Source organism: Lepisosteus platostomus, chromosome 11, assembly GCF_059453375.1.
Source record: "Lepisosteus platostomus isolate fLepPlt1 chromosome 11, fLepPlt1.hap1, whole genome shotgun sequence".
Taxonomy (NCBI): domain Eukaryota; kingdom Metazoa; phylum Chordata; class Actinopteri; order Semionotiformes; family Lepisosteidae; genus Lepisosteus; species Lepisosteus platostomus.
The window spans coordinates 10,792,314-10,815,918 of record NC_142621.1 but is presented as its reverse complement, the minus strand read 5'-3'; the positions used below and the strand labels follow the sequence as shown (position 1 = coordinate 10,815,918).

The 23,605-nt window shown below is 35.4% G+C and overlaps 1 protein-coding gene across 3 annotated transcripts in view; it reads left to right on the top strand.

The window, feature by feature from the left end:
• Positions 1-23,605, top strand: part of vav3a (vav guanine nucleotide exchange factor 3a) — a 79,927-nt gene that overhangs the window by 41,654 nt on the left and 14,668 nt on the right. For all 3 annotated transcript variants that reach the window (XM_088598378.1, XM_088598377.1, XM_088598376.1), the window contains exons 5-21: positions 3,373-3,481; positions 4,109-4,201; positions 5,249-5,317; positions 6,474-6,577; positions 7,015-7,114; positions 7,593-7,688; positions 9,998-10,066; positions 11,214-11,300; positions 11,388-11,473; positions 11,590-11,722; positions 12,660-12,769; positions 13,892-13,993; positions 14,738-14,835; positions 16,245-16,267; positions 17,055-17,076; positions 20,757-20,887; positions 23,044-23,109. In XM_088598378.1, the coding sequence (XP_088454504.1) occupies positions 3,373-3,481; positions 4,109-4,201; positions 5,249-5,317; positions 6,474-6,577; positions 7,015-7,114; positions 7,593-7,688; positions 9,998-10,066; positions 11,214-11,300; positions 11,388-11,473; positions 11,590-11,722; positions 12,660-12,769; positions 13,892-13,993; positions 14,738-14,835; positions 16,245-16,267; positions 17,055-17,076; positions 20,757-20,887; positions 23,044-23,109 (1,498 nt within the window). The remainder of the gene's footprint in view (positions 1-3,372; positions 3,482-4,108; positions 4,202-5,248; positions 5,318-6,473; positions 6,578-7,014; positions 7,115-7,592; positions 7,689-9,997; positions 10,067-11,213; positions 11,301-11,387; positions 11,474-11,589; positions 11,723-12,659; positions 12,770-13,891; positions 13,994-14,737; positions 14,836-16,244; positions 16,268-17,054; positions 17,077-20,756; positions 20,888-23,043; positions 23,110-23,605) is intronic.

The window sequence follows — 23,605 nt, the reverse complement described above, 5'->3', positions numbered from 1 at the left end:
TTAATTGTTCTTTTGGATAATCTTTAATTGTATTTACGATGTTGAAATGGTTGAAATGTCATTCTTTTTAGTTTACCCCCTGTCCCAGGCTATTACACATATGAAGTAAGATAATTTAAAAAAGATTGATTTTTATGATACCATTTACCGACTGCCATCACAGGATTTAGGCACCCACATTCTTCAGTAATACTAAAAGGAAGCTGTAGTTTCAGATTTACTTTCTCTTGGAGCTATATTAGAATTTGCAATTGAATTCATAATCAAAAGAGCAGACACCCACATAAGTACAAAGAAAGTTAAACATTAAAAGTCCCTGACTGTCACCTGGATGGGGGCTGTTAGCAGTGGGGGAACTTTCAAGATATGAAACACAGTACTTTTTCAACCTTGTCAGTGCACCTGAGGGTCAGTAGAACACACATTAATAACCTAGGTCAAATTACAAAAAAGAAAACTATGACTGTGGACGCTAATCCAGTTTGAGTTTGTTACTGTTGTGCTAAATATTGCTTTTTATTAGCAAAAATACAAAAGTCGTTTCAATTTTATTGGTGACTCCATGAATTGACAAGCAGTCAAACTACCTGTACCTGTAAACAAATGTCTGCTTCCTGGGGCTCATCTGTGTAATGCAGCCTTAGTTTAGGTGGGTAGCTGCGTCAGCATGCGTAGGCTACAAAGGAACAAGTAATAGGTTTATTCCATGCTGGAAAAAAGAAGAGAGAAAAAACACAACGTTTCGGCCGTGGAGCCTTCTTCAGTGACTAACATAGTATATATAATGTACAGTATATAAAATAAGCTTCTCTCTGTGTGTCTCATGGAGAGCAAGCTGGGTTATGCAAAAAGACAAATTCCTAATGAAAGCAATTGCATAGGGCTTGTAAAGTGATCTTATCTTATATATGTTTAACTCATGTATAGCTGCCCATAACATATTTATAACGAGACATTAAAATGCAACAAATCCTATATTTTGTTTTATGCCTAATAGTGTATATTTTATGCCTTGAGTGTGCTAAAAATGTTCCATTCTTCTTGAGATAGCACATCTACCCAAAGGTTAAATCTTTCTCTTTTGGGGGAGATGCATAACCAGTTAAACTCCTTTTTTTAAACTCCTGATGCAAATCAGGTAGGATATTCACTAATTGGTGTATGCACTGGCTGTCAGAAATTGCCTATGGCTTTGTCCTGACAGTTCTTGTAGCAGAAACTATTTGATCATAAATCAGAGACATTTATTGGCAAATAACATGCTCAGCCATAAAAACCAGGCGTTGTATCTTGATTTTGTCTACAGGAAACCTTTAGAATCTTATGATCTAGGTGGCAGATGAAGGTGTCAAAAGTACCATTTTCTTTTTCTCTTGCTTTACATTTATGTCTCAAATGTTTCCCTTGTTAATACATCACAAGTTTGCAGACCTTATTCTTGTATTTAAGGTTACAATACTGCACGTTATTGAAACAGATTATTAAAACAGATAAAGTAGTAAAAAGTGTAGGGAAATGCCAGTGAAGATTTTTTTTCCATTTATTTGGAAATATATTGTCAGTTATTTGGTCAGATCCTATTAACTGTGATATAGAGATGAAAAGTAGCAGAGGTTGTTTGGTGTAGCTCACCTAACTATGAAAATGGCGGCCCGACCAAAAGGATGCGGCAGACTGAACCCCTCACCTTCAAGGGGAATTGTTACATTCCATATCCCTCCTCTAGAGGGCGCTCCTACCCCTTTCGGTTATGATAAGTTTCCATTATTTCCTGGTGCATCTCGTTTGGATTTCGGTTAAAAGCCTAGCATCTCTGCAGTTCCTGGCTCAGTATTGGAAGATATACGCCACAAGGCTTGCCTGTTTTCTGGGTTGTTCGAAGGCAGGCCTTTTCCCTGGCGTCCTGACCGCCTGGGTCCGGGATTCAGAGCACCTGGTCCCATTATGTTTTTAGTTCCTGTTCCTGTGCTGGTTCCGACCCGGTTCCCATTTTTAACTGTTTGTCTTAGATGGATCTCCCTGCTCTTGGATTATAGACTGCGCCCCGACTTCCCTTTTGAATTTCCTTGGATTTGGTTGCTTCCACATTTCCCCTGTGCACCTGATCACTACAGTCACCGCCCCCTGTCTTGTCAACCATTCCTAACCCCGTTGTACCTTCCTCCATCGTCTTTTACGGATTATACTGCCACATAGGGTCTTTAATAACACTCCACGGGAGTCTGAACCGGCTCCTGTGACAGGAATGAGCTAGGGAGCTGCTTAAAGGGTGTAGATGGGGTGGCAGGAAGGAATTGTGAAAGGGATGAGCTAAGAGAATTTCAAGAGGTAAGATATACAGTATGTACAGTGCCGTCTGTAAGGATTTGGACAGTGACACAAATTTGTTGTTTTTACCCAAGCAGATTGGATCTGAAATTAAACAATGACTATGAAGTTAAAGTGCAGAATGTCAGCTTTAATTTGAGGGTATTTACGTCTATATTGGGTGAACCAGGAATCACAGCCCTTTTTATACATAGTCCTCCCATTTTACGGACAGTGACACAAGGGAGATATACCAATATATTTAGATGGCTGTAGTCATTGCAATAAATATTGCAACCTTAACTGAAATGTACAGAACACTTCCTGAAAGTAATATTTCAAAAAACATTCAGGTACTGGTTCTGTTTACTCTTGAAGTTTTCTAATACATTCAGACAGAGAAACATTCCCAAGGCAGCCATTTGTAGTCTGTTTGTCAGATTAGAGCTCATTGCTGTGGAACATCCCATGCTCTAAACAAGAATTTGGCAAGTGAGCCTCTGCGCATGAATTGAATTCAAAGTATCTCCCATCTTCCCTCACATTGGCCAGTGTCTCCAGGCATCTTGAATAAATGGATGAGCAGGTGTTTTACTACAATACACAGATAGTGTTAGTTGATGAGAAAAGCCTACATCACAGTCACACTGCAATACCCGAAACATATTACTTATTTAAATAATCTTATTACACTTGCAATCCTTCCAAAGATAATTTCCTGAAATATGCTTTAAGCATGTTCAGTTTAACTAAAAAAGGAACTCAGTGACATTGCACAAACCTCGTATTCTCAGAATGAAAATTAAATTCTTTTGAAAGACATCAAGTCAGAAAATATGTCAAAATAATATATATATATATGATATGCACTAGTGTCTTTCATTTGGACAAGCTAAGAATGCTGTGTAATTCCTATATATATATTCCTGGGATTCTGAAGAGATTTTGGCTTTACACTGTTCAAATAGAATACAAATAAAAATAGCTCCTTCTTGAAATATTTTTGTTATGGATTTAAAGAAAACAAATTAGCTGTTAATGGAATGTTGTGCTTTTCTATTTTAGCGAAAATGGTGTTGAGGATGAAGAAGATCTTTATGACTGTGTGTATGGGGATGATGAAGGAGGAGAGGTTTATGAGGACCTGATGAAGGCCGAACCTCTTCCCCAACCAGTAGGAATGAGTTATTTTACACCTTACCTTTTTCTTTGTTACTAGTCCATACTAATCCATACTAGTTACTTCTTCCATTTTCACAGTAATTTATATTTTCCAAACTGAACATGCCCCACTTATTTGTATTTGTATTATCTAATAGAAGTGATGAATTATCGCTTTCCATTTTGAAAGTTCATTATGATATATTGTAGTAAAATCAGAGTATTCTTTGCGAAAACTGTGGGAAAGCTTTAAGTGATAAATCAAAGCAGAACATACAAAAATACAAAACTGTGGTATAGTTAAGTATATTGTATGTATGGTAAGACATGGATAAACCATGAAAAAATTCCAAATATACTGTAGTTATTTTAAATTACAGTTCTTATTGCAAGCCACTTAAGGTTACAAGAGTGATAATGTTACAGTTATATGATGGTGGATTGTTTTGCTAAATAAAACCCTTGTCAGTGAAAATCCTTCATACAGTATATCCTTTGAAATATTAATAGTAATTTACAAGCAATTAGCACCACTCATGAGTCTCAAGTGATTTAAAGCTGAAGATGAAGAAATGACATAAATAAGACATTACCACTGAGTGTGCCTTTCTAAATATCATGCTTTTTTTTCAAATTGCAGAAACAGGTTGAAACCGACATTCGTAGCTGCTGCCTTTTAGAAATCAAACAGACAGAAGAGAAATATACAGAAACTCTGGAGTCCATAGAACGAGTGAGTGTTGTTTTCAATGACTGCACTAACTCTATACATGTGGGATAGCGTTTGAATTATTCTGTAAATTGGTGCATTCAAGTCAAATGTCTACAGGTCAGTTATAATGTTCAGGTGCACCATCAGTTCAAATACTTGATGAAACACAGACTGGCTGAACCATTGCACTTGGTCCACTCAATCTGTGAAGCTACCAGACGCCAGATGAGTGATAATATTTGAAAGTGAACATGTTTAATGCACCATTGCCTATAGATGTGAATGTCCAGTTTAGTATGTTGACCAAATTTCTCCAAGATGCATTGTTTTTATGAAACAGTTGTTTGAATCAGCAAATGAACGTATCAACACTATTAGAGGAGATTAATCTGATTTAACCAAGATTCCCCCTATGACATTACTGCCATTATCTTTCAAGTCAGTAGCCATATCACTCTGCAACTCACAACTGGCAACCCACTGAAGCTAAGCAGGTGTGAGCCTGGCCAGTACCTGGATGGGAGACCTCCTGGGAAAAACTAAGGTTGCTGCTGGAAGAGGTGTTAGTGGGGCCAGCAGGGGGTGCTCACCCTGTGGTCCATGTGGGTCCTAATACCCCAGTATAGTGATGGGGACACTATACTGTAAATAGGCGCCATCCTTTGGATGAGACATAAAACTGAGGTCCTGACATTCTGTAGTCATTAAAAATCTCAGGGTGTTTCTCGGAAAGAGTAGGGGTGTAACCCCAGCATCCTGGCCATTGGCCCTTACCAATCATGGCCTCCTAATAATCCCCATCTATGAATTGGCTTCATTACTCTGCTCTCCTCCCCATTGACAGCTGATGTGTGGTGAGTGTTCTGGCGCACTATGGCTGCTGTCACTTCATCCAGGTGGAGGGGAGTCCAAAATCTGTGTCCAGCTATATAATATTAATCTTTTGTCGTTTAAGATTTGATGTGTGCATTGTAATTACAAACCATTTAGTATGTGCAAATATCAAAGACACATAATGAAGCATTTTAGCATTTGTTTGGCATGCATTTTCTGCTTTTGTCTCCACAGTATTTTATGACACCCCTCAGGAAATTTTTATCTTTGGTGGAAATAGAAAAAGTATTTGTTAACATTCCGGTAAGCATTTAAGTATAACATTCTCAAGTGTCACAAATCTTTAATTTGTAAAATAATTAATAATATCTTATTATATATTTCATTAATAATAATTTATTATCTTTCATTATATTATGATTAATAATATTTCAGAATCTTCCACACAGTTATGTTCAGTTTCAACCAAGGAGCAAATATCATAGTTAAAAATCACACTTTAGAAATTGCAAACAAGCTCCTGTTTTGAAACATTTATTTAGTGCTTGACTAGACAGATTGAAGCAGTATATTTTAAATATTTGGAAAGAAATGTATGTGAGCGTTTTGGGAGGTTAAGGAGATTCATAATTAAACCAGTGGAAGCACTTTCTGTGCATATTCAAGCCTATCTATCACGTGATTCTCAACACCATTTTGGTCAAAGCGCTTTAGTTGCTGAGTATGCCACAATTGCGCCACCTGGTGGACCTTATGCCACTTGTCAACTCGTGTCACTTTCATGCTGTTTTTCTTTAGGTGAAAGTGAGTTTCATAAACTGGCAGTATGAGGCCAGTATGAACAGACAGGCACTTTCAACTTCTACCTCATTGTCCCCACAGTGCTGGCTTGATTCATTTATTTTTTTCCCTTTTACCCACATGAAACATAGACTGACTTTCGATAGTGATCACAGGATTGAGCAGGTTGTGTACCTGTGGCTAAGGGAGCAAGTGAAAATGATTGTTGTGTTAGGACTGTATCAAGAAACTTGTGAGAGGTTGGAAAAGTATTCCACCTGCACATTAGAACAATTGAATTAAAACCCATTAAAAACAATGGGAGATATTCTTTTGTCAAAACAAATGTTTTGCGGGGTATACTACTTTTCATTCAGCTATTAAAATATTATCATACAGTGAAGTCACAGATGAAGAATGATAATGCTTACATATGTGTAATTGCAAATTTCAAAGTATCTCTATAAGTTCTTAAGGATCTTAAGAAGAAGGATTGGACCATAATGAACAGCTACCTGTATGCAACCAAGAACCAAGGCCATTATCTCTTTATCTTGCATAGCAATAGTTGTTACAGTCCTCTAGAAACTGAGGCCTTTTAGATGGCATATTCATAATAACACATGTAAATTTAAAATTTCTTTAGTTTAATTTCTAACTGAAGATTCTTCTATTGTAGGAGCTTGTGAAAGTCCACAAAATCCTAGTGCAGGAAATACAAGACTCCATCACCAACAAAAATGCTCAAAATCTGTACCTTATTTTCCAAAACAACAAAGAAAGGTAAATAATAGTTTGTTTTTCAAGACAGCGCCATCATTTTACCCTTGGTAATATACTGTATCCTTATGATATAATATACCTTTTAATGATGTTGTACATATAGACACAGTGAAAGCTGGATTATGCAATATAAAAAGTATATTATTATGACAGGAAATTATTATTATGACGTTGAAAATTAGAGCTCTTGTAACTTGTCATAAGAAGAGGTTAGCACAGATGAGGAACTCTTAAACACTATTGAAGACTGTTAAATATATTAATCACCATCACGTTAAGAAACAAACTGTTTATTCACAACACAGACAAAACCTGCAACTTGTACTTTCTTTACTATAGTGACCTCTCTGGGTAACTTTAATTACTGCTTCAGTGTTTTGTGATTATCCACTGAGTGTATTTTGTTAAGTAGTCATAAGTTAAAATTGATCATTTAGGTTGCTAATTTACGGGAAGTATTGCAGTCATGTGGAAACGGCCATAGCAGTCTTGGATGATATCTGCAAAGAGAAAGAGGATGTTCGGTTGAAGTTAGAGGTGAGACTCTAACAGTTTATTCTAATCTTCCCTAGGCTTTTGACAAGCATACTGCTGTACAAAAGACTACTGTTCTCACTCAGCTATTCACTTCTTTATGCAGAAGCACAATTCTGTGACGGTCCTCTATTGAACTTTTAGCCATTTTTGTTTCATGCTAACAATAAGTCTTAATCAGTTTATGTTTTACAGTGTGAGAACAGAGAAATGCATTATGTTAATGATAAGGAACATCTGATAATGATGTATTAATATTTGATTAAATCCTGTTTTAAAAAAATGCTAAATGTGTTGTATTTCTGTTTTAATTGTGGACTACTGGTACCCTCTTGTGGTCAAATTGAGACATTATGGTTACTGCGACTGGTCTTTCAGCAGAATGCTGTGAGGCCTTTTCTGTTTCGTTTTTTTAATATTTACAGTAAGATTTAATTTTCTACAATATGGAGAACTGTCAAGCACATTTTGTTCCTTTTAGGAATGTTCCAAGAGAGCAAATAATGGGAAATTTACTTTAAGAGATCTTCTAGTTGTCCCGATGCAGAGAGTTCTGAAATATCATCTGCTATTGCAGGTAAGCAGTTTGTAACTGAATTATTGCATAGTGCTCATGACTGAATAAAGATATTGCTTCTTTATGCAAAACAAGAACACTATTGTGGAGTAGTGTTTAATAGGCTAGTAAGCACTGCTTACCCTAGTAAGATTGACTCATTATAAGAATGATCTTCCAGCAAAGAAATTACATTTCTTTTTAATTGTAAAAAAGTGTAAAAAATGTATATATATATACAGTATATTGCCATCAAAACCATCCACTCAATCCATATTGTTGTTCCATCCTTCCATCCATTTTCTAATTGCTTCTTCCAAACCATGGTTGCAGGGCAACTGGAGCCTATTCTAGCAAGCAGTGGGCGCATGGCACCCTGGGCCAGCTGCCAGTCCATCACAGGGCACACACACAGACACACCCACTCACGCCACCAGCCAGTTTTCCCAAAAGCCAATTAACCTCCCTGTATGTTTTTGGGCTGTGAGAGGAAACCTGATCACCCAGAGGAAACCTACTGTATGTGAACACGGAGAGAATATAGAAACTCTACACCTGTGTCTGAAATAGAATTCAGGGCCCTAGGGCTGCAAGGCAGCAGTGCTAACTACTGCACCTCTGAGCCACCTCCATTTTGTTATTCCTTCATTTAAATTATTTTCTGTCTGTTAATAAGAAATTGAATGCAAGTGATATTTATTTTAACTGTTGCTTTAAAACATTTTTTAATTTTATGATTTCATAATCAGGGATAGTGGGTAATTTTAAGGAACGCAATTAATCTTGGGTGCAGAGGTATTTTGCAAAGGGAAACAAGCATAAAAGTCTCCACTAGGGGCATGCTTGCCCATAATTTTTTGTGATGTTAACTGCTTAAAGTACCACTTTAATCATTTTAGGAACTGAATTTCAGTTAATTGTTTTTGATAACTGTTGAAATTAGAATATATATATAATAAATATATATTTAAAGCTTATATATATAACCCAATATTGGGGTATATACAGTATAAGCTTCAAATGTATATTTTTTTACCACCGTTTGGTTAAAATTGTTTAATGCAATGGTGATACTCTTTTTTGGCTATTAAGGAAATCTAAAAAGCTAAACAAATGTTTTAAAAAAGTGAAGAAACAACTTAAATAAAATGTAGACTTGATATTAATATCATACCTGATAATGTATAGGGCACCAAGTAACCTTTTTAGTTAAGTATGGTGGTTCTGCAAGGAAATATTGTGTGAGTAGCACTGTGATCTCTTGAATACACTTAGCCAGTTGGAAGTTTCTTGTGCATCAAGTGCATGAGAGGTTGCATTGTCTAAACAGCAATCAGAACTGAATTTACCTCAAAGATGAAGCCAGCTGGGCTTCTTTTGTGACAGCAGCTCACTTTGTTCTGCTGAACTGAGCACCTGCTGGGAAACTAAGAGGGCAGTGCTGATGGATTGTAGCTGTAGGGAAGCTTTCAGCAACAACACTGCTCAGCCAGAAGCTAGCTCGTGTGCAAAGTGCAATTGGAAATCTCACAGGTTTTGCTGTCCCTTTCTGTCACAGTGTCAGTTTCAGAGTTAAGTATACAAAATGATGATTTTCCACATCATTTCATATTTTCTTTCTGTATTATTGAGTGAATTACCTACATCACTGTACCTCAGATTAATCATTTAGGCTATAGCATGCTGAACTATGTAAGAGGCTCAAAATCTAGTTCACCGTCTGTGCATGGCTATGAACAAAAACAATACAGTTGATGTCTCATGGCCCTAATAGAGATGTGTTTGAGCAATGCAAATGATTCAAGGATCATCTTGCATCTGTCTTATAAGTTCTGATAAAAGTGGAAAGACTTGCATGATGGCCTTTCCTTTCTTTTCTAATGAGTCCTTGATGTCTTGTTTAAACTGCAAGAGATGAAAAAAGCTCATTTGTTAAATACCACGAGTGGTTTTTGCACTGCCACTCAAGCATACGAAGTTTTAGTGCAAGGGCTTGCAGAAACTTAATTTTTTTTCTGTTTAATTGGCTTTTCCTTCTCATAAAACGGTGAAAAAGGCAAAATAAAGATATTGCGGCAAGGCACTGATGAAGCAATAAAACGAATATTTGACAGCTAGGAAATTCTGTGCCCGGGTAGTTCTGAAGCTTGTGATAAGTGTCTAGCAATGCAGAGTGATGCCCTAATTAGAATAAGGCATGTCTGGATGTTTCCGTTTCTCATGTCTGACTAGATACTGCTGTATTAAACACTTTGTCACTAATTAGCTGTTGAATAAAAACAAGTTGTGGTGCACAGTATTAATGCTCTGTGTTTGCTTTGATTAAACAGGAATTAGTCAAACACACTCATGATCAAACTGACAAGAGCCATTTACGAACAGCACTTGATGCAATGAAGGTAAGTATCTCCATGTAGAGCTTTCTCTGTTTATGTGATTTGACCTTTTCACCATATCACATACAGTAATATGTCAATTCTGTTTTGCTTGGAATACGATCACCTCTCCCACAAAAAGACTCCTGAAACACTTTGAGACATACTGTACTAAGTCATTGGTGTGCAGTCAAATATTATTTTAAGAAAATGTGTGTTTAAAATAGCAAACATGTTTGTCAGACACATGATGACCTGTTTTAAACCAGCTTGTGTTCTTGTTTTCTTCATATTATATCTTACTATAAGCTGAAATTAAATATAATGCTAAACAAAGGAAATGTGATATTCTGGGTGAATCATCCATGTAAACCATGTTTGAGGTTTACAAGTTATACTGTATATTTAAGGCGGATTTTTCCTTAGTATGTAAATACAGTATGGTGCTAATGTAAATTCAAAATGTAGGTGTTTTTTCTTACATTAGGAGAGAAAATACATTTTGTAGGGTTTTTAAAATTCTTTTTAGAAAGAGCTGAAGAAAACTGTTTTAAATGATTGTTTAAAATTAAATTTGTCGACAGCAGAAAACATTTCTCTCAAACTGTCTGGCTTAGTTCAGGAAATCACATTTTCCTGAGTAATTGTTCAAATAAAGTGAACAAACTAGTGTAAATAGGCATGTTTAAAACAGTTTTATTGTCGACCAGGGACTTCTGAAGTCGACTTTCTTTTACATGTTGACTTGAGGTTTCTCTACTTACATACAGAAAACCTGATGTAAATGTAAAATGAAAGTTATAGGAAAAAACAAAAAGTGCATTGTCAGTTTTTATACAGTTTGGACTCCAGCTCTATCCAATAGTATCATTTTCTGCAACTTGACAAGGTGTACTGTACTTTAGGCTCCAGATGGGAATAAAACATTAAAGTACGAATATGTTTTACAGCAATAAATGATGATAATTTACAGTGAAGTCCCATCACATAAACAAATGTTTCAAATTACTTGGTTAAGAAATTTTAGGATGCTGAGGTGTTATTGAAGTGCTGTCATTTGATGACACAACTCAACTGCAGTGTGTTGGGTGGAGTTGGGTGGTGACTGTTCAGGGGCTGAGTTGAGTGTACATTACATTCTTCTCTCAATTTTTTCTGTTCTGGTATGCAGGACCTTGCTCAGTATGTCAATGAAGTAAAAAGGGATAATGAAACCTTACGGGAGATAGATCAGTTTCAGAAGTCTATTGAAAACATGGTAAGTCTATGAAGTGAAATGAAGAAACAAAAAGGCGCCTTGGCTTCCCTTTTTAACAAAAGCTCAAGCGTGTAATTTGTGTTTCAGAATCAGTCTCTAAGAAAGTTTGGAAGGCCAAAAGTCGATGGTGAGGTACGGGTAGCTTCTCTAGATAAACGTGCCAAACAAGACAGGTGAGATTGTTGTGCAGAACATATCATTACGTATATCTTTTTGCAATTCTTTTTTTAGACTCAGATCCCTGGAAGTTACTTAACGCACTTTCACATCTCTATTTTATTGGATGCAGGCATATCTTCTTGTTTGACAAAGCGGTGATTGTTTGCAAGAGACGAGGAGACAACTATGAAATGAAAGAAATAATTGATCTCCACAACTACAAAATCACTAACAACCCCACCACAGACAAAGAAAACAGAAAGGTTTGTTGTTAAATGTACAATATACAAACAAAATGTCAATGAAAAACTGGAGATGGGATGTGCATTCAGGATGTTTTGATTTCAAAGAATCACAGATAGTGCTCTTCTCTGAATAGCATTGGAAATGCATTATTTCAAAGTGGAGAAACAGATCTTTTAGAACTGTTGTTAGTATTCTAATCTAATAGAATAATTGGTCACTATTCACCCATTTTATAGTCTGAATGTGCCTCATCTCTGCCTTAAAGATTAAGGAAGGTTACTGCTCATCTTTACAAGCCTTCCAATATTTTTTTCTGTCAGTCTTTCTCAGCCTTTGGCAAATCATGTATTTTGTAGCAGGAAACGATTTTGCTCTCAGTTGCCAGACATGATATACACTTAATGACAATTGTCTTTGAACTGGTGGTCCAAAACACGATTTTTAATAAGGATTCTTCTGCTGAAGAGGCACCCACTGGCCTTCTCCCTTTGAAGTGAGACGGATCTGTGCTCTTTCCCATTAGCTTGTATGCTTACTGTGATCAAACTGTATCTCTGTGGGACTGAAGAGATCACCTGAGACTCTGCACATGCAAAAATACTAAGTAGTCACAGATGTTTGGTGGATTCTCAACAGTAAAGGATGAATTGTAAACCTTATTTATTGTTAATGACCCCTTATTAAGTGGTTTCCACCCTTTCATAACAGAATTACTCAAGGGTTTTCCAGAACAGCCTACATATTTTAGCTTCAGTACTAAGATGCAAACACATTTAAAAATAATTATTCCCCTCTTACTTAGGAGTCTTTATAGACTGTTTCCTTAGAGCCCTTTTTAATAGTTTTCATCAAATATCAAGCTGCTTTTTAATTTAAACACTTATTTTAATGGCTGTTATGTCTTTTTTTCCTGTGAATTCGTCATGTGTTTAATTTTATTATTCTTTTTAACAGTGGTCTTACGGCTTCTACCTCACACACAACCAGGGGCAAAACGGATTTGAATTCTTCTTCAAAACAAAAGAATTAAAAAAGAAGTGGCTGGAGCAGTTTGGAATGGCAATGTAAGCACGTGAAAGGCAATAACCACTGCAGGAGCCACTGCTGGTGGTTGTTTTTCAGGTTCAGTCACTAAAAATTGGTTTGTGAGCCATGCAGGGTCATCTGTTTGTTGAATCGCCATTTTCAAAAACCTTCTGCAAGTGTAAAAAGCCATATGGAAAAGAGTGTGTTGACATAAAGTTCTTTCTTGTTTATCCAGGCTGGGGCTTTATCACTGATCAAACACGTACCTTTGATTAAAGTAACACAGTACACAACAGAAAAAAATCATCCCGCTAAGTAGAATTGCAAATGACTTATATTTCTGATAAACTGAAATTGCAATGTGTTAAATTATTTTTGTGTGTGGGTGAAAAAGGGTTTGCAATTCTAAGTTCCCTTTTGGCAAAAATAACCTAATATAGTTTACAACAGGGGGTGTTCTGGTTGCAGTGCAAAGTCAAATACATTTATTTAGTAAAATTCAATCTGTTAATTGTGTTGAATGCCATTTCCGAACATTGTGCTGGCATATTTTTGAAAGTGAAAGGACAAATCTAAAAAGGTTTCAATAAAGCTTCTTTATCAAGCGGAAACTGAATCGGTTTGGAACCAATTTAAAGGGATACATAACTTTAGTTATAAATTCCCATGAGCGTGAAGTTCTTTCCTAAACCCTTTACAACTGGATCAAAACATGTTATGTGAAATACGAAAATAAATTAACTCACGCAACAAAAAACATTTCCTCAGCAATTAATGTGTACAATACCACATGTGTGTTTAAGTGCTATGCGTACATAGTTCATGTATACTATATAAACTGAGAGGCATATATCAATGCGTGTACAGTATAGAAATATACATAATGCATGCATAAGAACATCTATAGAAAATATGAGAAGACCAGTGTTTTCATTCATGTGAAAAAATAATTACAGTAATGCACAGCAGGATCCTGCTACCACGCTAAAGCCTTTTCCAAATTGCAGCCTTGTACAAAACAATCTGTTTGTATATTAATGCATATATGTTAGCGTTAACAATGGTGGCTTTTTTGGGACTTACACAACCATTATTTCTTAAACACTCATAACCTCAGAAGGAAGACAAGCAGTAATCACACACCTGTTCCCTTCCTACAGATCCAACATCAGACCTGAAAATGCAAATGGAAATTTCCATGAGTTCAAAATGCATACTTTCGAGAGGATCACATCTTGCAGTTCCTGCCATATGCTTTTGAGGTAAGCCGTCAGTAAGACGGAAATAATTTGCATAATGATTCTGAGCGCAGCTTGCAGTCACTCTTCATCTTTCATTTTAGGGTTTTATTTCATAGTTTGATTTGTCCTTCAGTTTATTTGAACATTTTCTATATTAAGGTAGCAGTCTAAAACAGTAGCTGGCCAGCGGCACTAAGCGAAGACTTTTGTTCTTTTAGGGTGATTGTCAGATTCAGTAAGTTACGCTGTATGCTTTTTCAGTTAGGATTGTGATAAAAGTTATTTGATTGAATTTGTCATAGGTAAGTGAAGTAAATTCTGTCTAGGACGGTTTTGTTGCAATGACATAAGATTTATTAATTTATGAACTGCAATAGAACAAAGCAGAGGGAAGTTAAAATATGTCAATCAACATTGTAGAGATAGGGAAATATACGTAACAGTTCAACTGATAAGTGTTGAGATACTTTGTGAATATTGTGCTGTCAAAAGAAAATTATGGACAGTATGTTGTGTTTTATTGTAAATGTGATGTCTGTTTTGATGTGACATTAAGATAATCAGTTTTTTATTAAATAAGAAGCTGTTCAAAAAGGCTCCCTGGCTACATTTTATTGTACAAGAAGAGAAGTGACACACTTGACCTCAAACCTGCAGGTCTGTTAGACACCAGGCACCTATTTCTCATCATTCCAGCCCTTGGGAGCTGTGCTTGTTAAAAGAAAGCTAGAACCACATTGTAAAATGTCATTTTTTTTCTTTCAGAGGAACATTTTACCAAGGCTACCTCTGTTCCAAATGTGGCGCTGGAGCCCACAAAGAGTGTCTTGGTAGGATTGACAGCTGTGGAAAAACAAACTCAGGCAAAGAAACTTTTCTTTCAATTCCTTCATTTATAATAGATTCAGGGACTCTTTGTGCAATAGTGTTGCCTAAGTGTTTTTTTCTCTATAGTGTGCTACTTTTTTCAGCAACCACTAAGCTTGCCATTTTTGCGACTTACTTTTATTGACTGTCTTTTTTGATCATTTCAGAATTTCTTCAGCTTATGTATCTCCCCATAAATATGTTTGCTTAACAGGAAGAGCAAATACAAACACATATCAAAATTCATAGGTACTCAGAAGGGGATAGCTGTACTGCTGATGACAAACCATTAAGTTATTTCTTTAAAGATAACTTTAAAATCACTATGCGATACGTGAAACAACTCCAGAACAGTGACCTGAAACAGACAAAGGAAATGTGTTGCTTTTTCCATTACAATACTAAATTAAATTAGTTTATTGCACAGGTAATGCATTTCTTGACTAGTACACTTCTGTAAGATCAGCACTGAGCTTTGACCCTCAGTCTTACTGAGTGTCATTTCCTGTTCGTTTTGGCACTACTCATATCAAACCATATTATGAAATTAAGGCACTCTAGAAGTATACCTGGGCAGACAAACAAACTGTAAGAGCCCTAGAGAATTGTGTGAAAACACCATAGTGTTGAATACAATTAGTGCTGAGTGATCACTGACAATTCTGAGCAAAATTGGATTTCCACACTCTTGTGAAGAATGAAAGTTACTTAGTCCTTGAACAGATAAATTGATGGTGGACTGGTAAACAGGGATAGCTGCTTGGCTAGGATTATTGCAATTGTACCCTTATCTAATGATCTTTGAGCTGTGACCATAAACATCCATCGAAATTTATATTAATGCCTTTTTGTCCATCTGACAAGCATTTTACACGGTTATTGTCATGTTATTTCTGAAGGAAACAAAGTGGAATTAAAACAAAAAAGATTTTCACAACAATTGGAATGTACATTTTGGAATTCATCCCCAAAGCCATTGCCTAATATTTACTTTATTTACATAATATTTACTTCAATTCCTTCATTAGTAATGCAAGATAATTTTCTACACTTGCTCAAGAGATTGAATTGCCAGTACAGCACGTTGCTTTGTTTGTCTTGTCAAATCACTGTAATCTGCGTTTTACCTCTATAGTTCTTTTTTGAATTATCTCAAAACTATGAATTTGTTTCTGCAACATTGGACAAAGTTCAACATGATAGACAGCCAATTAAAGGCAGTCTCAAAGGAACCAATGAAACAAACTCTTTAGTCCTGCCCCAGGGCAGTTAAGCTTCTGACAGGTATATGCTGCTGAACAAAACAAAGCAGATAGCACTAGCCAAGCACACAGAAAATACTTCAGCAATTTTTCTCTGTGAAATCTGATTAAATTCATGATGCCTGTTTTCAAACTCATTTCAGGTTCTTGTACGCTAAGATCAGAGGTAAGAAATGCATTACTTTAAATGATTTTCCAGAGCAGCTACATATTTCTGCAATAGTTTAAAAACACGCAGAACAAGGTCTTCAAGTTGTTCTGACATGTTGCTTAAAAATACAGTACCTAGAACTATTTTCGTAATCATTTTGTTGCATTCAACATTCTTTAATCTTTCCTTAACCTTTATATTTGTGTATCTTTGCTTTAAAATGATGTACCTTGGAAATGTATTGTATTGTAAATAGTCATAGTATACTATTTATACCGATATATGCTTTCTTCATTCATATATGCTGATTTTTGTTGCATCAAGTTATTTTACCTCATATTTATCCTTTTTTTTAAATAATGAGTATCAAAACATCAAAATAAACTGATGGTGTGGATAAGTGTTCATAAGTTTGCTTTCTTATAAAACATTGACTTAATGACAGGTAGCTATTTTTACTGTTTCACAAGAGTATTTTAACATAACAGTACCCTTCACATTACACTTGACAAATGCAATAAAGAAACATTACATTTCTTAAAATTATGCAGGAACTCTAAAGTTTAGATAGAACATTAAACTGAAAAATAATCTAAAAGTGAAATATTTGAAAAATAGACACAGTAATGTAGAATGCACCCTAAAGTAAAAAAAAACTCACCTTGATGTATGTTACAAGGAGCAGCCTATTGTATCATATATCCATAGAACCATTGCATAGTATCATTGACACAGTCAGTCTTGCTAGAAGTACTGTATTTAGAGAACACCCAATTTATCTTTCACATTTTTCTTCTAACAGAAAAAGAGACACGTGGATCCAGGTCAGTATGCTTCATTATAGTAATACAGATTTCTGTTTATTACTGAATATGACTTCTTGGTTGGCCCAAGATATTTGTGTACCACTGTACATTGCAATGGACAGAAGTGTTACTGCCTTCTACCCTGATATCATCAGATCTCACAAGCTAAGCAAGCCTGGGCCTAGTCACTACTTTGATATGAGACCTCAGAGGAAAATCAGACTGCTGCTATAAATTGAGTTTAAAATAAAAGACTACATAAATGTAGTCTTATTAAGTGCCTGTAAATGTAGTACTGTACAAACAGTATTGAGTATACAAGTCTGTATACAGCTATACAAACCATAATTAAACAAAATTACATACTGTAGATCTTGACTTATATCATATGCCTTTAAGAACAATCAGTCCTATTAGTATGGTGTTTTGGCATTGTGTTGTAATGCTGTGTACTCACATGGATTGTGAAAATGGTTGTTTAAACTTGGCTGTCTTTGTTTCATTTAATATACATTGTGCTTCAGGGCTTTAATAACTCATTGTACTTCACACAGAAAAAGACAGGCTTTTGCAAGTTACCCACACTTAACTTTCGGTAACTGGATACCTAGAGATAAAACGTATTTATCTTCGTAATGTTAAGTCTCTTTTTTTGTCATTTCCCATTTAAAGCTAAACAGAACTAAGTATTATAGGCAACAAAACCCATGCTAATTAAATAGTTCATAACAGCTTATGACTATTTTGGAATTCAGACTTATTCAACTGTACAAAATTTTTGAATATGTTCAGCGCCTTTGATTCACGAATTGACCGAATTGACAAATTTAAACAGGACATTTTTGTTATTCGAATCAAGGTATATGTAGAAAACTACTGTATACTTAAAATGATATCCTTCAGAAGCAGTGACCAGTTACAATGTATGAGTGTCAGAGATGAAGATAATCATGGTAACATATAGCTTATATACTGTAGCACTTTTAAAATGAATACTCTCAAACCTCTTACTATACAATGTCTTTAAAGAGTTATATGACATTATATTGTATTTGTAAAAGTACAGTAACTTCCTGTGATAGCTAATGAAAGCACACACATAGGAATGCTGGAAAACAAGTCGATTACATTTACTGTGCATTCAATGAAGAGTGCTAGCCTGCACAAAGGGGGGTTATTTAAAAAAAATAAAGATCTTATCAGAAAGCTTTAGTAACTATGGAGGAGAAGAGTGGTTGGGTGCCAAGTAAAGCATTTTCAAGAGGGTAGGGTTTAAATGAAAAATAAGTGATGTCCACTGGGAAATTCATTACTTCTCTCCAACATCAAAGCAGTTTAATGGTGATAAAATGTCTAAAATATTACCACTGACAATCTATTCCATTATTTAGGAACAAGTAATAGGTTTATTCCATGCTGAAAAGAGAAGAGAGAGCATCAAATAAACCTATCATTTGTTCCTTTGCAGACTACGCATGCTGACGCAGCTACCCACCTGAATCCCTTTATTTATGTTAATCAAATTTTAAATATTTTTTAAATAACTGAAAAGGTGTGTGTCAGTCTTCACTCAGGTTGGAAGATTGTCAAACTGAGATATTTAATTCAATCAGCTGAAGGGGAGCATATCACAGAGAAAGGGTTTCCCCTACCACTCAGTAAGACATGCTCACTGGACTGAAGTGACTCTTTCCTTTTTATACATTAAAAGTAGGCAAGACTTTAACATATCAAGGAACATAAGGGAAAGGGACAGTGTCAGAAGTCAAACAAACAGGACAGGAAGATGCCATTTGGCATCCTGCAATCTGTTTAATTTCTCCCTGGTTGAATGGGTGTGGAGAATCACAGGCTAAGACAGTGGTCTTAGGTGCTAACAGAAAACCTTTCCCGCGCATAGTCACTGTCTTGACCTTTTCACTTGGTCTTCCACAGTAGTATGCTGATTTCAGAACATTGAACATTCTGACAAAGGCTGAAATTGATGAGCATTAATCTTGCCACATTTGAACCACAGCAAGAAGCATGGGGCTGAATACATGAAGCTTTTACCTCAGTGCTAGTTTTGCATGAATTTTTCTTTAAAATAAATCCTACTGGTTTTACTGTAGAACATTTCTAAAACACCCAGGAGGTAAAGTGAGAAGTTTATTAATTTATATTTTCTGTCTTCATTGAATAATCTTTTTCAATCAGCTGCTGTTCTTTGTTTGAAACAGCACTGTGCTAAAAGGTTTATACATCAAGACTTTATTGATCACAACAATGGCATCAGAGGATTTATTTTTTCGCAGTATTATTTAGTTTGTTTTACAACAGAGCTACAGTATATATTAAAGAATTATCTTTGTTACTTTGTTAATACTGAAAAGGAACTGAAAAATCATCAGCAAATGGAAAATGCAAATATACATTGCTTCTAAATATGGTACATGATTCTTATTAAATCTGTTGTCTATAGTAGAAAAAGCTTTCACTTTATGTGCTTTTAGCTCCTTTACCCAGAAAGCATTTGTCTAAAATGCTCTGCTGGAATTCTCATGGTTTCTTTAAAAAACTCTCTCAATGCTAACAGTCTTTTATTGCTTATTGGTATAGCTCTTTTGTCTTTAACTACAAAGTACTGGGATGCTTGTGCAGTCATTCCCCCTGAGAAAGCATCTTTCCTTGGCCTTTCTTTGTTAAAACTACCTTCAAAGGATCCTTTCAATACAGGCTTCCATAATGTGAATTATTTTACTTTGAGGGAGAAGTTATTTCGTTTGTAACTCGGGCTTTATCCCAGGGCACGAAAAGTGAAAGCCAAGTGTAAGAATGCCTTTGCATGTTGTTTATAAGAAAAGAACGCAAAACAAAAAAAAAATGCCCTGGGTAATCTTTGTGTTGCTTCCCTCTCAGATGCAATTTTAGTCTGTGTTAGGATTTTAATTTGAGATAATGCACGTTTCAGTAAATATTTGACTCCTTAGAATAGATGCTCATTTTGCATGGTTTATCCAGCAGTGGGAGACCTTTGAGCTCAATTATGTTAATTACAGAATCATTTCTCCAATCTGTAATTAGGATAATTGCTACAGCATGCCACTTGCAATGGCAGCCAACCCATGAATGTTAGAAAGATGCTAGCGAATGAAACCAAATATGTTGTGCTGTGTTTTGCCATTCGGAATAGGTAGGCATTACTTTATCTGCTATGAAGTGCTGTATTCTCCCTAAAAAAGAAAGCTCATTATTTATTCATTCTAAGTGCAGATTAATTGCTCTTTTATTTTGGGAGTTCAAGGTCACAACAAAGTAAGGGTAATCGTGTATTCCTTTTAATTTAAATCAAACCTCTGTGGTCAGAATGTCTTACATTGTCAAAAACTTCAGACACAACGCATGTTTTTTCTTTCAAAGTTGACAAAGCATTGCACATTTTCTTGGGTGTTAGTCTTTTAAAGAAGATAGGAACAACAGGATTTTCGAAAATATGTACACATTTTAATTCAATACTGCATTTCTAAATGCTAAGTGTAATTATCTACAGTACCAGCAGCATGTAACCTCTTATAAATTAGAACCTTTGGCAAAACCTTTGGCAAAAGTTCTATCCAGAACATAAAAAGTAAGAATAGGAAAACCAGTAATGAATAAAAATGATGTCCTATTCCCACTCCTTCAACACGTTCAGTTTCTTTTTTGTGGTTTTATTTCAGGTTTACCAAGGATGCTGGTTATCCGTGACTACCAAGGTGTCCCACCTCCTTTTAATGGCCCTCCTTTAAACATCCATATTGGTGATATCATTGAGCTGCTCTGTGCAGATATCAAGAGCTCATGGTGGAAGGTACAGTAAATGCATACTCTGTTCATGAAAATGCTTATGAAGCAAATATATTTAGCTTGAAGGACATGGGTTATTATATGCATTTTCTTTTCATTTAATGGTCTTTCCTAATTTCTGCATGTATCCCTTGTGAGTTTTCTTGTGCAGTTTTTTTCCCTTAGATTGCTGGTTGACAGACTAAGTCTTATAGCAGAAATAGCTTCTGAAAGGGCTTTTCAGGGTTGCATTAGAGGAAAAAGCAGAAAATCAGATTTGTGTTATAGCACTGTTGTAAAAAAATGTTTATTTAGTGCTTGCCCATGATGGGTTCAGCACAGAATTTTTGGAATTTGCACATATCTTTTTGGAATTCTTGAGCTTGAAACATTAAACAGCAACCTGAATACTGCGAAACAATGGATAATCATACATATATTCTAATGTGCAAAATTAAAAAATTTAGTATAATGTAGTGTAGTAAGTGTAGTAACAGGGTGGCAAAAGACTGTTGTGATAAAGTATTATTTTTTATTTTAAATGGGTAAACCTAGACTTGTAAATATTGCTGTTTTTGTTTCCTGCAGCTTGATCACTGCCCTAAAAGAATAACTTTCTGACTCAGCTCCATTTCTGTTGCCATTCCTGAAATTATCCAAATGGGTATAAACATACACATTCAGGGGTTATATATGATGTCATTTTCTGAGGAGGGAATGAAGAGTTTAACAACTCCAGACTTGCTAAATTGACAAGTGTTGAGAAACTACCCTGAGTTTTCACTACCATGTCCATGTGCATTGGGCAATTTGTCTGTACTGATATATTTACAATGATTTTTAGGAGACTTGAACCAAATTCCACCCATGTAGAGATACATTTATTGTATTTTTTATTATTTTATGCAAAATTACACTTCACACAGTGTGATGATACTTAATCTTTACAGCCTTGTGGCGCCAAAGGACAGAATTACAGAACACTAAGCATTAATCTCCTACGTAACCTGCAGACAATTATTTTTGTACTGGTGCCAGAAAAATACAATCAATCACTGTAATTTTATTTTACCCTTTGGCTACCATCTGTTTACTCTAACAGGGTTATAAGTTTAATCTGTATCTTGTGCTTATCTGTGGCGTAACAAATAGAAGGGGTTTTCAAGATCAGAGATAAAATGTTATTACGTTAAATATATCATTGACATTTTAGGATTCAGTTTCAAAATCTAATTTGTGCAGAAGGTAATATGGGAAAACCTGAACTGAACTGTAAGCAAAACAGAAGACAAAGGAAACATCAGAAACATATTACACTACAAGCCTTATACCTGTATCTTACTGTATATTACTTAGGTAATATTAAGCACAAGCACTATTGTTGATTGTATCAGTGTCTGTGCTTTTTATCAATGGACTATGTTTTAATCTTAAGTCTAACATATTAGTAACAAACATGAAGTTGGTGTCTTCTGAATTAACTGAATTATTAGAAAGGCACTGTGTTTTTTGGCCCACTAAAGTTAATTATTGCTCTAATTAGTTAAGAGCTCAGATGGAATGCAAAAACAAAGATACAGGGCTATCGAGGACTGGAGAATTTGTGCATCTTGACTGTATAGCATGCACAAGTTATGTGAAGAAAAAATGGTAAAATATTCCAAATTAGGAAGGTAGCAGTAATGCAGAGTAGTGTTTAGGGCTTTGGATTGCTGCACATGAAGTCAAGAGATTAAGTATTAGGTGAGATACTGCTGCTGTATGATTGAACAATGTTTTTCACCCAAAATAGCTCAAGAAAACCCACAAAACAAGATGCTTAAACTGTTCACAGCATCTAAATGTGAAGAATAGATAACTGTAATCTTTATGTTACTTTATGCTGTTATATAATTGTATACAATTAAATTAAATTGTTCTGTTTATCACATTTTACTCTTCATCTAAACACAAATGGTAACATAAGGTAATTAACTGAATGAACGGTAATAATTATCAAGTATCCGGATGCTTCTGGTACTGTGTGTTTACATTTTTAAAAATATATCTGTAAACATAATGTTAATAATAATTAACACTGCAGGTAAATTAATTCTGATCCTTGTGTTAAGCTAATTGTCAGATATGTATTTGAGGAAGTCTGCTAGCCATATGTAATGCAGTTGCTTGTCATGGTTTCAGGGACAAATGCCTTTAACTAGGGAAGTTGGCTTCTTTCCAAGTGATGCCGTTAAACCCTGCCCATGTGTAAGTATACATTTGTAATTGTTTTATGTGCGATATAGTAATAGATTTTGTTTGTAAATGAATATATTCACAGGTGACTGAACATTTTGCAGTTTGCTAGACCTGCAGACGTGGGAATGTCTGTAATCTTCCCTCTTGTAGGAATGAATAATGCCTGCTGCTGACTTCAGATTTAAATGCTCCGTAAAATTAGATTTTTTTTCATCCCTAATGTGTGTGGCTCCTTGTTATTGTTATTGGATTTTAAATATGAGTCTTCACTGAAACGCACAAAAGAGGAAATAAATCCTCTCTGGATATCGTTAAATTGAAGCGACATGCAATTATGGAATGTAAGCCTTCCCCTTTTGCTATACAAAACAGAAGAATTTCAAAGGTGTTGCTTGAGGTTAAAGGGATTGAGAACTGTTGATCCTCCTTTTACAACACAAGTCTTTATTATGTGTAAGTTGTGTTGCACAAGCTTTAAAGATGAGTTTAAGAAAGTATATTTACT